The sequence below is a fragment of the Osmia lignaria genome, chromosome 9 (genome assembly GCF_051020975.1).
Source record: "Osmia lignaria lignaria isolate PbOS001 chromosome 9, iyOsmLign1, whole genome shotgun sequence".
In the NCBI taxonomy this organism is placed as follows: domain Eukaryota; kingdom Metazoa; phylum Arthropoda; class Insecta; order Hymenoptera; family Megachilidae; genus Osmia; species Osmia lignaria.
Window position 1 is genome coordinate 15,191,120 of NC_135040.1, and position 12,636 is coordinate 15,203,755.

The following is a 12,636-nucleotide window of genomic DNA, read 5'->3' on the forward strand; positions in this document are numbered from 1 at the left end:
TCATGGCGACGCATCGATCAGCCACCGCCACGCGAATCGAGTCGAGCCCGAGAGGCTACCACATAGCACACTCTCCTTCACCACATCGCTGGATACACGGCTGTATTCACCGACACGCGTGTCACGCGCGAACACAAACCCACCCCTGTTCGTGCGACAAGAAGGGTGAATCGCGACGCGTAAGCTCGCCTTAATTCGCGACCAGTTCTTTCAGTCCGGTTGATCGAACCGGAAGTAGACTGCTTGAGGTCAGGGTCCTCGTTGAGAAAACCAGGATGAATGAACCAGTCGCGTTCGTTTCCTTATCAACGGGTGCAGACAGGTTGGACGTACGGAATCCCGGAATTCGCGGTTCAGAGGGTGGGTATAGCGAATTCCTAGGGTTGCAGGTGTGAATTTGATCCAGTATGTATTTACATGTATACTCGTTTCAGTAGATACTGGTGTATAAGGGTTGAATCTATGCGTGAACTATCTATTGTCAGACTTTCCGTAGGGTTCTATCACTTAATTCAGGAGTAAATTTTGCCCAGCTCGATGAGGAAAAATCTGCGATGCCCTAATAAGTCGATACAGCCGGTTCAGCATCAGCCGACAAACCTAGTTCCTAATGGAAGAAGTGGAAAGAAGGAGAGCTACGTGGGAAACGGGAAGAACGCCTGACCACGGGATCACGCGATCTAGGTCTCTCTGTGGATAGAAAGAAAAGGTGTAGCAGGGTCGGTTCGACTGCCACAGTTCAGCAGCTTCCGGTGGGCAGCCGGAACGGGTGTTACGTCGAAGCGGTTGTCGTTGGTCGATCGATCCTTCATAGCTTGGAGGAACAACTATCGTCGTCGTCGTCGTCGTCGTCGTCGTCGTCGACGTTTCAAGCCGCGTTCTCTGGCCTTCCAGTTCCGAGCTTGGACTGAATACCACTGATTGTCCTCTGCTTTCTCGCTCTATCGCCCTCTTTCCCTTTCCTTCCCGCGCTTTTCCATCTTTCTTCCACCTATTGGCAGAGCTCGAACCTCGACTCTCCACTCGTAACCACCCTCATCCTACCACTCCGCCTCGCAACCCACCCCGTGGCACCCCTATCCTCCACGGTGCCGTGCTACTCCTACCCACTCCACGATAATGATGGCAATCAGACCCTCAGAAAGGATTTCAGGAAATTCTCTCGCCTTTTTGTCGGCAGCCGGGGCGGAGGCGGACGCCACAAACACCGGTCGTCGTCGTCCTCCCTCTTCCTGCTGCTACTGCTGCTAGTTATAGTCGTCGTTCCGCTTTCTCTTCGACTTTTCCTCTCGCACGAGATATCTTGATGCATCTGCGACTTTTCGATCGCTCGAACCGTGTCGATAAATCGACTGACGTTTCTTTTGCATCTCATTCGAACCGCTTTTCTAGTCTTCGAGGTGAATCTTTTTGTTCTATATAATCAGTTATCTATTGTAGTAGTTACACTATTGTATCCGATTTCTAGGATTTCTATCATAGCCGTTGTTTCATCCTGTTTTTAACAGGAAAATAGAAGTTTTGCAGCAGAGATGTCTAACAATGTTCGATGTTTGATCGTGATGTAAACGTGGAAAAACGTGTTGCAAAGAGAAGGGAAGGTTTCTTTCTATAACTAAGTTTTTTTTTCCTTCTTCCTGTCGCGAGTGTTCCTTCCCCTTGCAGCGTTGTTTTCGCACGGTGCTCGCGAAAATGGCCCGGAATTAACGTGTAACAAGCTACGAAACTCCCTATTCATGGAGCTCTAAAGAACACCGACTGCGCGGAGTCGGTGCACGGTCGAGTGATTAATTTCTATCCTCGGGGTTGGTGCAACTAATTATCGTTGCGTTTTATCGCCCCTGGTAACTTGGTCTCTTCCTGGAACCCTCGATAAGCGGCGATGAAATTATCGCCAAGAAATGTTAGTCAAAACTAGCCATATTGTTACGTTAATTATTTAATTAACCAACCATTGTCAAATAATTTTCTGCACGAAACTTGACAATTTTTAGAATATTTTGAATAACGATCGTTCATAGAGCAACATTTTGCGATTAAAATCTAGATATCTTTCCTAAAGATTTTCTGGCTAAAGAAAGCCAACTTTTTCACGGCTTCTTGAAAAATCTTTTTCCAAGGCGAGCCGCTGAAACTGGAGCGGGTGCAATTACTAAGATCGACCCCGGACTAACGAGGGTTGGCCCGTCGAATTTTCTTCGTGACACAAGCAATTTTATTTCCTGATTTTAACTAAAAATTTATACGTACACTTAACAGTGAACAGTTTTGCAAATTGTACAATTTATACATCGATGCATGTAGAAATATTCGAGATGGAAAATATCGCGATAGATGAAAGTTTCAGGCCACCGTCGTTGGGCAAGGAAGATCGTTCGCTTCCGTTCGTGACAGAGCTACTTAGAAGGCAAGATTTCGTGTACTTTGTAATGGCTACTTCGCCGTATTTACGTGGCCGGCTACGTGTTCCATGAATCGGCACACGGACCGGGGAAACGTAATGCCATTAGATCGATTTTCATACCCTTTTCTTTTCTCAAGATTTTACTTTGCATCGCTCGAATGACCACTGGCCAAGCTACTGTCAATTATTATTGCTAAATTTTTCATTTTTCAAGCAGTAAAATATGGTAAAGAAAAGGTGGTTGTAACGCGACGAAAGATGAAGAATGAGGTCGCAGAGAGTGATCTGTTGCTCAGGGTGGTGTGCACGCTGACAATATTGACTAGGAGCCAAGAAAAGGCCGAAAAAGGGGCTGACGGGAGTCCCTTTTCTCAACCCCTCACTCCCTCGTCACTCCTTCATCGACGGAACATTAAGCACACACGATAACGCATGATTAACTGGCTAATGACTTTCTCTATACCGTTCTCCCGCTGCTACTCTCCTCGGGGAGCCTTCGATGCTTTTGCAGAATCATCTCCAACGGGGGTGGAATGCACCCCTCGTGAAACCTTTTTCCCCGATAAGTGACAGACGTTTTTCGACGTTAATCGGTCGAACAATTTGTCCCTGACAAATGTCTGCGGAGGGGAGGGGGGTATCTTTTTTTATATTCGCAGATTTATAAATACGATAGCCTAGAAATTTAGAAATCTAAAAATTATTCTTAAATAATTAAACAGCTATTGTTTTTATAAAATTCTTGAAATATATTCAACTTAAAAACATCGCAGAGACATCCAAGGACTGGTAAAAATATTCATTCGAGGGTGATATATAAATTTGACAGTACTTTTTTTTCTGACACAAGCACAGAGGGTGGTTTACGAATGCCGAGACATCTATCGTGGTCCAATGTAACTGAAATAAGGGATGATTTCGGAAGACACTGCCATCTATCCGAAGATTCTCCATATTTAGGGGTTGTTAGTCGTCGGTTTAGGTATCGATCTAGTCACTTTGCTGAAAAATTCGGAAGCACAGGGGTTTCTCGTACCCAGTATAGATTCTCTGTGATCTTCTTAACCGATCATCGTTAACGTTACTATCAAATTTTCATATCTACATCCAATAATAAGAAGATAACTTTAATTTTCAGTAATTTAGTTCTAGTTTTGAAAAGTTTAGAGAATCAAAATTTCTTACAAATTTTATTTCCAATGAAATGAAAATACAATCGTCACGCGAACCATCCCTAAGAAAATGGTGTACGTTCCCGTTCGAACTTTAGCCGAGTCACGTGGATTGTTCTTTTTCTTCGTCGCTCGCCACCCTTCCTACCCTTTGTTTCTTTTTTCCTGGCAGCCCTCTTTCCACCTTGCTGGTGGCGAGTTAGCGACTTAACGAGGTTATTTCACGACGTCGACTAGCCTGGGTCATAGGTCGTGCGAGAATGAATAATGATTGGTAGGGCTGCGAGGACGAATTTTAAATTCTGAATTATATTTCACACGCGCAAAGATTCGCCTTCCATCGAAATTCGCAGAAACTAAATTCCAAAAGGTTCGGTAGAAAAGTCTACGACAAACGTACGCTTTATCAACCCCCTTCGTCGAAGGACAAAAACGTTGACCGAGAGGAGAATCGTTGAGAAGCGACATCGATAATAGCGAAGAAAAACGCGGAGCCAGGGAAACCGTCGTCGAGAGAAAGGGAAAGAGACAAGGGGGTGCGGTGACAGGGAAAGAAAGAAATGAAGAGAGAAACAGAAAGGACGAAAAGGAAGATAAGGTACCAGCAACGCAGCCCTTCTTCGATCTTGTGCCATGCTCTTTGTTGCAAAGCGCAATAATTGCGCGGGAGGGTGGCCTACGAGCCACAGGGGGTGACGGTGGTAAGGGAGAAGGTAGCACGCGCCGGAAACGGAACCGAGAGTCGTGTGTCCCCGGCGTTCCCGGCCGGAACTATCATGATTAGTCACGGGCCCTGCAATGAGCCGTACCAGAACAGAAAGACACAACCCCCCTTCTTCATGCTACCCGGAATTCATTCGAGCGCGATCGACCTGAACGTAGACATTCAGAAAGAGACGATCCATCATTGCTCCTTGATTTCGCTCATGAATCTGCTTGCGAGAACTTCTTAACCCCTTTGAAAGGATCAGGGCTGGCAGATTAATTGTGAGAGTGCTACGTGTATCAACTGAGATTTTTCTAATTTCTTTCAAACTTTAATTATTCTTCCATCGGTATAAAAAAAAAAAAAATTTTCACCCACCATCGACACCCCCGAACAAATTCGATAATGCCAACAGAAATTCGCACTTGAGATACCGGATCCTCATCTCGAGGGTCCTCAGACGGATATCCGGGGTCATCCGAGCGGCGGTGGAGACCGAATTTCTTTAATGTATTCTTTCCATTTTTTAGAGGTAAGACAGTTACGATCCTCTGAACCTTAGTCACCCCTTGGGCGCTGGGAACGAGGGTGGGACCAGTCGTAGTTGCCGATGACGGAAGCGAAGGGGCGCGAAAAGGTTGCCGGTGATGAAGGGCAAAAAGGGATCACACCGTGGGGAAATGGTTGAATCTATGACGAGGGCTGCTCGAGACCCCATAACCAGCCCTCTACCCGGGTTAACCGATACCGGCAATTATCAACGCGTCTTGGTCACTCTGATCCACCCTTCACCGTAGCTAAGTCTATACACGGGGTGAGTTTTCGTTAACGTGGTCAGATTAATTGATCAGAATTTGCTACTTAGAAATTAGGGTGTACCGTTCTTTGTCAGCGATTTCCTAGTCTTGAAACAGTTTTCTTCTTTTTTCAAAAAAAAAAAGTAAATAAAAAGATATTGTTGTTATCGTTTTATGCAATACAGTGTTCCACTTTTTACACGTACAATGAAACACGCGCCGCATCCTGTGCCGCAGCCCACTCTATGCAGGCGAAATTGGTGCAAAGGGTGCGAGAGGCAGGCTCTTTTATGTCGCATCGTTTGTCTCGGGAGGTGCCCTATTCCGTGCAATTAGACAGACGAGAGGTAACATTACCCTCGGTCATATCAAGTGTAGGCGTTCTGATGTTTTCCGGCGTGAGAAGGGGGCCACAGAGGCGATACTTTTCTCGGCTTTAATTGCCCAAAGATTCTCTATTGCCGGAAGTTCTCCTCCTCTTTTCCATCTTCTTTTGCATCGTTTCATTGAAGATTCTTGAAAGTTTGCAAAAATAGAACGTTCGATGGCGAATAGTAAAATAACGCAAACACCCTAAATGTCCCATAGCCACAAGGAACGTGGCGCGATCGAACACGCGGTGTACGTAAGTCGTGAACCTTAAAAGGGCTAACTACCGCGAGCCCTGTGTTGGCAAACAACACGTTGTCGGCATGCGCGTCACCTCATTTTGTCAAACATCAATTACCAGCGCAAACAAGGCGGGATGGTGCTCGAGCGAGGAAACATTAAATACATGCACCGCCCTCGGACACGCTGACACAATATCCGATATGTAACGGTGCCGATCGGATACCAAAGCTAGCGTGTATAATGTAACTAAGAATTCGCTAAGGCGTGATAGAAAAGTGACTAGGGGTAACTTGGGGTGACTAGGGGTAACTTAAATTTGATCCCGAGTGTACTTCGTTAAACTTGCAGATAGCAATTAATTATCGTAGTCTCGTTGTTCTATGTATCTCGACTCTTCACCTCTGGGTCGTGAAAAGTCCTTGGAAAATTTCGGCGAAAGACCGAGGGCTTTTGTTAGAAAGCACGAAACTCGAAAGAATTATAGCCAGGTGTATAGATCGTCGGCACGAAATGGTCCGACTTAAAATCTAAGTAGCTTAAGAGCGTCGTCATCCCCGCGGAGAAGGAGCGCAGAGATACGGGTTAGATAGATAGAGGTTCAACCTGAAGCCGTAGAGGGTTTGCAGAGAGGGATGCTGGCTTGTCGAGGGGTGCATCCGGGATCTCCGAGGGTGGCGATTCGTGGGGCGGTCGGTCGTCATGGATACGTTCCCGGCTAACCCCTAACCGCTCCTCCTCCTCCCTTGTCATCCACATTTTCGCGACTACACCGCCATCATCGACCCACCATCTTGCATCTCGCGGAAAATTTTCGACCACTCGAGACGCTCTTCTAATTTCATCTTTTCTATCAATGAATTTTTCTTCTTTCGTTTCGTCAATGATATTTTGTCATATTAAAATTTTAATTATAGTATAATACTATTTAAAATAATATTTTTTATTTTATTATAAACTCTAAATTTTCTAAAAATAATAATAAAAGACCTCGAGTCGATTTTGGTTTCTTTTATATCGTGCATATCATATTTCTAAGCTGAAAAATGAAAAGAAAAGGTTAAATGTTAATCTCTAGAAAAGATTTAGATACCAAAGGGGGTCAGCGAGCGAGTAAACAAAATAGGTAGAAAATAAAAGAGGAAAATCTCGGGCAGAATAATTTGTCAGGCGAATGGCGACCGCGATACCGGCAACCTGACTGTTGCTCTTCGTTGTCGCCGATTTCCGATTGTTTTTTTAAAACACCGGTCGCCGAGGACATTAATTACCCGGCCAGTGTAAATCACGTTATCTGCCGCCCACGTTCACTCCACCCTCTTTCCCTCTTTCTCCCTCTGAGAAGAGTGGAAACAGAGTGTACCGACGCGACGGGGGTGTGTTGCACGAGGGTTGTACCGCTGCCAACTGAGCAAAACGCTCGTCGGCTGCTCTCCATGGCCACACCAATATCCTGCTTACTCCTCGAAAATTTATCGACTATTGCTTGAAAAACTTTACGCGCCACTTCGAAATCATTTCCATCTTTCTATCGTCGTCGGCTAGAATACCTGTACAAGGATTAATTAACTGCAACTGTGAGAAAAATGGTAAAATTGTTGAATTAACGAGCAGAAAGAACGGCCGGAGATTGAAACGTTCGATTAGATCGTTGATTTCGTCAAAGTCGTGAGAAAAACAGTGACTCACAAGTAATTGTCCTAACCAATGACGTTAACCTTTCGATTCGAACGGCTGCAAATGTAAGCTAAGCGAACAAGTCGCTCGGCGGAACGACGACGTTTAAACGTGGGTCACGCAAGTACGCTTTGAAAAAGCACACGCAACTCGATTACGCGTATGCTCGTGTTGAAAAGAGTGGTACAGGACTCTTAGGAAATGAAAAATTTTTTCCTAACATTATTGAAATTTCGAAAGAACTTACCGGTGATGGAGGCGGTCGGCGAAATGGCGGATGGATTGGCACGTGGCGGCGGTGAGAATGCACCGGATAGATATCCACCTCGATCGGCGAGTGCTTGTTTAGCTTTGTCGACGCTTTCTTTTAATCTTTGAAAGGTGCTGCCGCAGGTAAGACCGCGATACGGCCAATTCTCCTGCTTAACGCCGGCCGCGGTTACACCTGCGGCCGCGGCCGCGGCTCCTGCCCCGGAGGCTCCCTTTAATTCGAGCGCACCTGCGTACGAACAGCTAGCGCTGTCGTACATCACCAAAGAACCCCTGAAAAATAATATATTTTACATTGAAAAAATAAAATGGAAGAAGGATTGTTCTTAACCAAACTTGCCGTTTGCGAACGACTAGCGCAATCAATGCTGTTAACAGAGCAAGCGTGAGTTACTTGCTCTCTCGACAGCACTCTCGCGTTCTACGGTAGGCAGTGTCGTTAAGAATGATTAAAGGACCCTCGAAGCATCCGGTAAAGTCACGATCAACTTAAATCGAATCAGCATGCGCGCAAGAAAGTTGCCTGATTACGACGAAAGAACCGATCATCTCGTTACCTGCCACCACTTCTAGATAATTAGATATGCCTACCTTTTCTTTTCTTTTCTTTTCTATCATTCTACATAGATTACTTTGGCGGGAACTTGCAATTAATCTGTGACGATATAAAATTAAATAGTAATTTGAAAGTTTGAAAATCTTAGAACGAGGAGGGGGATCCATACGACTCGTATGAAATTTCTGAAAATGAATTAATCTTCTCTGTATCTCGTTCTTTCAACGAGTTACGTGAATTATCCTCGCGACAGGAAACGAACAATGACCAGAAGAAGAATGGCCGCGCGTTTTACCTGCTGTCGCTGCGACGATGTCCACGATAAAACGCGATCTGCACACCGTCCACGTTAACCATCGATAGATCGTTGAAATGAAAATAAAGGAAAGATTCAATGTCAGGCACAGGTTCAGAAATCCCCGCTGTCTTCTAGCATCATCGTTTCATCTCGAAACAAAGCAAACAGCTCGAAATGGACGCGCGGATGTTCACAATGTATCGAGGTCAATTTAATCACGTTCACAAAACTGTTCACATAATCACGGTGCACCTCCGGCGGTCTCCGAGTACACGATTTCCTTGTCCTGTTAGTTGTTATCGGTTCGTTCAATAATTTCTCCTCTATCCTTCGATTATTTATCTTCAATATTCCAATGTATTATTAAAATCATACAATATCGTGATACTTAGGAACGATAACGAATTCGTTCCATCCGTTCGGATATTTTTCCAATTCAGCATCTTTTTAAAAATTTTCAAATCTTGAAATTTAACTTTTCACCACTTGCGGGCTCTTTGTAAATTTTCCACCAGTTCTTCTTGGTTCATCTGGCAATCTTAATGTTTGATAAGGCTCTAAGAAATCGAATACAGAGCATTATTTTCCAACTTTGAGGAATTTCACTGAACCGAATGGCCACCACCGTGTTCTTGGTCGAACACTGGAGAAGAAAATGATGGTTGAGTTGAACGTTGATGGAAAGTGACACGACGAGTAAGTCGGATATCGAGACGGAGAAGAGGCTGGACCCGATATCAAGAAGAAGGTACTCCGGGCAGGTTGTCTCGCGCAACTGCGGCCGCCGCGGCCAGCAAATTGCCTGCTTCCGGGCCTCATTACATCACTCTGTTACTCTGTTAACGCTCGCCGGAAACCCCTCTGCCTACCTCGTCTCTAAACTCTCTCGTATGTACCTACACACACTATTTAAATGCGACGTCGCGAACGGACGACACAAACCGCGCGCGGTACCCGTGCGATAGAGGGAGAAAACGTTACGGTGTGTACCTTGCTGAATTTTCCTTTCCAAAATCGTTCTACTATTTCCAGCGATCTATGAAAAAAGCAGGGTCCTTGAGAAAAATTTGAAAAATTTATAGCAGAACATCCATGTCAATTAAAAAAAATTAGAGTTATCTACTTTTTTTTTCTCACGCGTTTCAGTTATCCACGACACACGCTGCACCCTCTTTCACCTGTCTGTCCACTCGCGTGTTCCACGGTTTAACCACGCTCACGCGTTATCTTCAACGCTAAATTAACCAGTTCACAATTTTTTCCTGCCGCCTCTTTTATTGCTAGCCGTTTCTACACCGTTGTTATCCATTTTTTTAACGCCTCGTAAATTTCCTATTCCCCCTCTCAACGCGTTGTCGCGTTCCATGCGACGCACGATGATCAAAGTTTCTTGCATTCGTTTTCTATCATCGCTTTCCTGCTCGAACGATCAACATTATTATAAATCGCACGCCTTTCATTCTTGGATGCTTCTCGTTAACTCGCGTGCCTTTATTTTTGTCATTAAGGGATTCCTGTTTTCAAAGGAAGAGCATCTCGTTCGATTAATACTGATGTTTCTTTTTCTTCGTTAGACGATCGTGTTATAAGATTAAACGAGCTTCTTGTAAAAATTACAACCTTTTATTTGTCTTTGTTGCTGGAATAATTTTGCAAATGAATTCAGTTTGAATATTTATTTAAAACGAAAGCAAATGGCAAAACTCGTCTACCCTTTCAAATAATCATAATCCAAATAAACTGCACCCTCGTCAACCCCCGAAAATCCCTCTATCTATTTGAATATTATTGAGCCGAAAATAAAAGTAGAAAGTCATCCCACTCACCGTCAATGCGGGGGCTTGCGTGTATCGTTATCCAGCACTGTCAGATCCAGATTCTCCTCTGAGCCTATCTTCCTGTTCCCGGTTCACACCGAGGTTTCACTACGCGTCACAATTTTGCCGAAATATACTCGCGATTCGGTGGATCAACGATAACCGGAAATCGGGGTGTAGAAAAAGCCACGCGAGGAAGAACACTTATCGGCGGATTACAAGCCGGGGGATGTAACGAGTCTGGGAACGCGTGGACCACCGTGGCGAACTCGAGCGCGATGCGACGGACGCACATTCGGCAGCGTCGTTATCAGTCGCGGTCCGACGATTGGCTGTATCGGAGCCTGCGCCGCCGGGACGCCAGGAGAGGGTGGAGGAGATGGCGTGGAGGAGGGTTGGCTGCTAACCCCCATCCAGGCTATGAAGCGGCTCCTTAGAGGCGGGATCATCCACCAGGGTGGATCTTTTCCTGTGTCTCCCTCTAACATCGTATCATTCCCGTACACCCGAACCTTGTCTTTCCTTCCTACACTTCCATCTCGGTTTCCCCTTTTCCAGCTTACCTTACACTTTTTCTCTCATTTTCACCTGTGTTTCAGATGCTATCCGACTCTTTCTAACTTCGTACCTTTCTCTTTCTTTATTCCATGGGAGGGACAATTTGTCTTTATTCCTCTTCAGAGGAAGAATCATCCGCCAGGGTCTGTGTCTATTCTTCCTACATTTCCATCTCGGTTTCCCCTTTCCCAGGTTACGTTTCACTTTTTCTTCTCATTTTCACGCGTGTCTCTCGTCTCTTTCGTTATTCTTGTTTGCTAACTATTATAGAATTGTTCTTCTCTTTTTATAGGGAAGGGGGTTGATCCTTGGGGTTGTTGCGTCTGACTCTTTCTTCATAAATTCTTCCTTGTTTAATTTAAGGAGGAACCAGGATGTCTTTCTCCTATTTTAGGGATGTAGATTAAACATCCTTCTTCAGCTGGTATATTCTTTGTTTATCTATTTTCGAGAATCTCGAAATTTTCGAGCATATACCAGGGGTAGTTGAGAAATTTTGGCAACGATTCAAAATGAGAGGAGCGATTAAGCTTCTGATTGTAAACGGAAGTCGGTGCAATGGCACGGCAACGAGCCTTCCTCCAGACTTCTGTTAAGTATTTATGGTTAATACCCGTGGATCATTGGTTCTCCTTGGCATCGTATCCGTAAAAATTGTATTTTAATTTAATTTAGTTAGATAAATAATCGATTATTCTACGACCAGTTCGGACATTCTGGAGAATAAAAAAAAAAAAAAAAATCATTCGATTAATGATACATATTTTTCCCCAGGAGGGACAGCTAGCAGATTCGATTAATATATCAATGATATCGGCTGATCTTTATGCAAGGTCAGAACGCGTGTGGAGCTGGTCGTGCACCGGGTATCTGCTTGTACGAAAATTATCTGATCCTACGGGCAACAATAACAACGGGGGCGCGACACTATGGACACGTGGCCGGAGCACGATTTTCAAAGGGTAGCGGCCAGCGAGTGGTATATATCCTCGTACGTGTCGCGATAACAATATATCGTTATCGTCGAACTCGTTAACCGACGAGAATTCGCGTGTCATCGATACCCATTTTCATCGTCGATATCCAGTTACCTCCAGTTAAGAGAATCATTTCATTTTCTTTTATTCCACTTTGCTTATTTTCGCACACCCCCTGGTAACAATGCCTTCGAAACTTCTTCGCAATTAATACGACCACCGAATACATACATCGATCCTTTCGATAAGTTAGAAAAGAATCGGCCGGACCGGAAGAAGCAACCGATCCAACCGAGTTCGGACACGAAAATGCACTCGCAGTTCGAATACAAAAGGTTTGATGTTTCTCGCACGATTGACACCGGTCCTTGCTCGACAATCGGAAGCTTCACGCATGAACGACCAGCCACTGGTAGACGCGATTCGTGATTTTCACCGGAAACGAACTGGCCGAGGGGATAGTCGTCGAAACGTGGAAAACTATCCCGGGCCCTTACTTCGGATCGCTTTAATCGATTATTCACGCAGCATCAATTTACGAGCAAGGAACTGGTTGTCTTCTTTTTTTAGACTTAGGTGGTTAAGGGAGACCGTGACGACACGAGCGAACACCGGAAGTAGTTTTGCAGAGCGCAACTTTTCTGTCAAAAAACGTAGAAATAAAGAGTAATAGAGTCTTCCTATTTCAAGGTAAATTACAAGGGATAATGAAACGGATGTTGAAAACGTTCCAAACGAAATCACGATGATCCTGAATTGTTAGCAGCGATCACGAACGATCCTCTGCTGGATATA

At 44.8% G+C, this 12,636-nt stretch overlaps 2 protein-coding genes across 9 annotated transcripts in view; one reads left to right on the plus strand and one right to left on the minus strand.

The window, feature by feature from the left end:
* Positions 1 to 10,606, minus strand: part of Ets65A (DNA-binding protein D-ETS-3) — a 29,003-nt gene extending 18,397 nt beyond the window's left edge. Inside the window, exons 1-2 of one of the 3 annotated variants that reach the window (XM_034340072.2) lie at positions 10,316 to 10,606; positions 7,613 to 7,908 (exon numbers count right to left, since the gene is read on the minus strand). In XM_034340072.2, the coding sequence (XP_034195963.1) occupies positions 7,613 to 7,895 (283 nt within the window). In that variant the 5' untranslated portion in view covers positions 7,896 to 7,908; positions 10,316 to 10,606. Of the gene's footprint in view, positions 1 to 7,612; positions 7,909 to 8,486; positions 9,772 to 10,315 lie in introns of those variants that run through there. The other 2 variants (XM_034340063.2, XM_034340053.2) reach the window with 2 other exon arrangements.
* Positions 1 to 12,636, plus strand: part of LOC117611677 (protein SCAI) — a 42,243-nt gene that overhangs the window by 16,745 nt on the left and 12,862 nt on the right. The gene's annotated exons all lie outside the window — the stretch shown is intronic.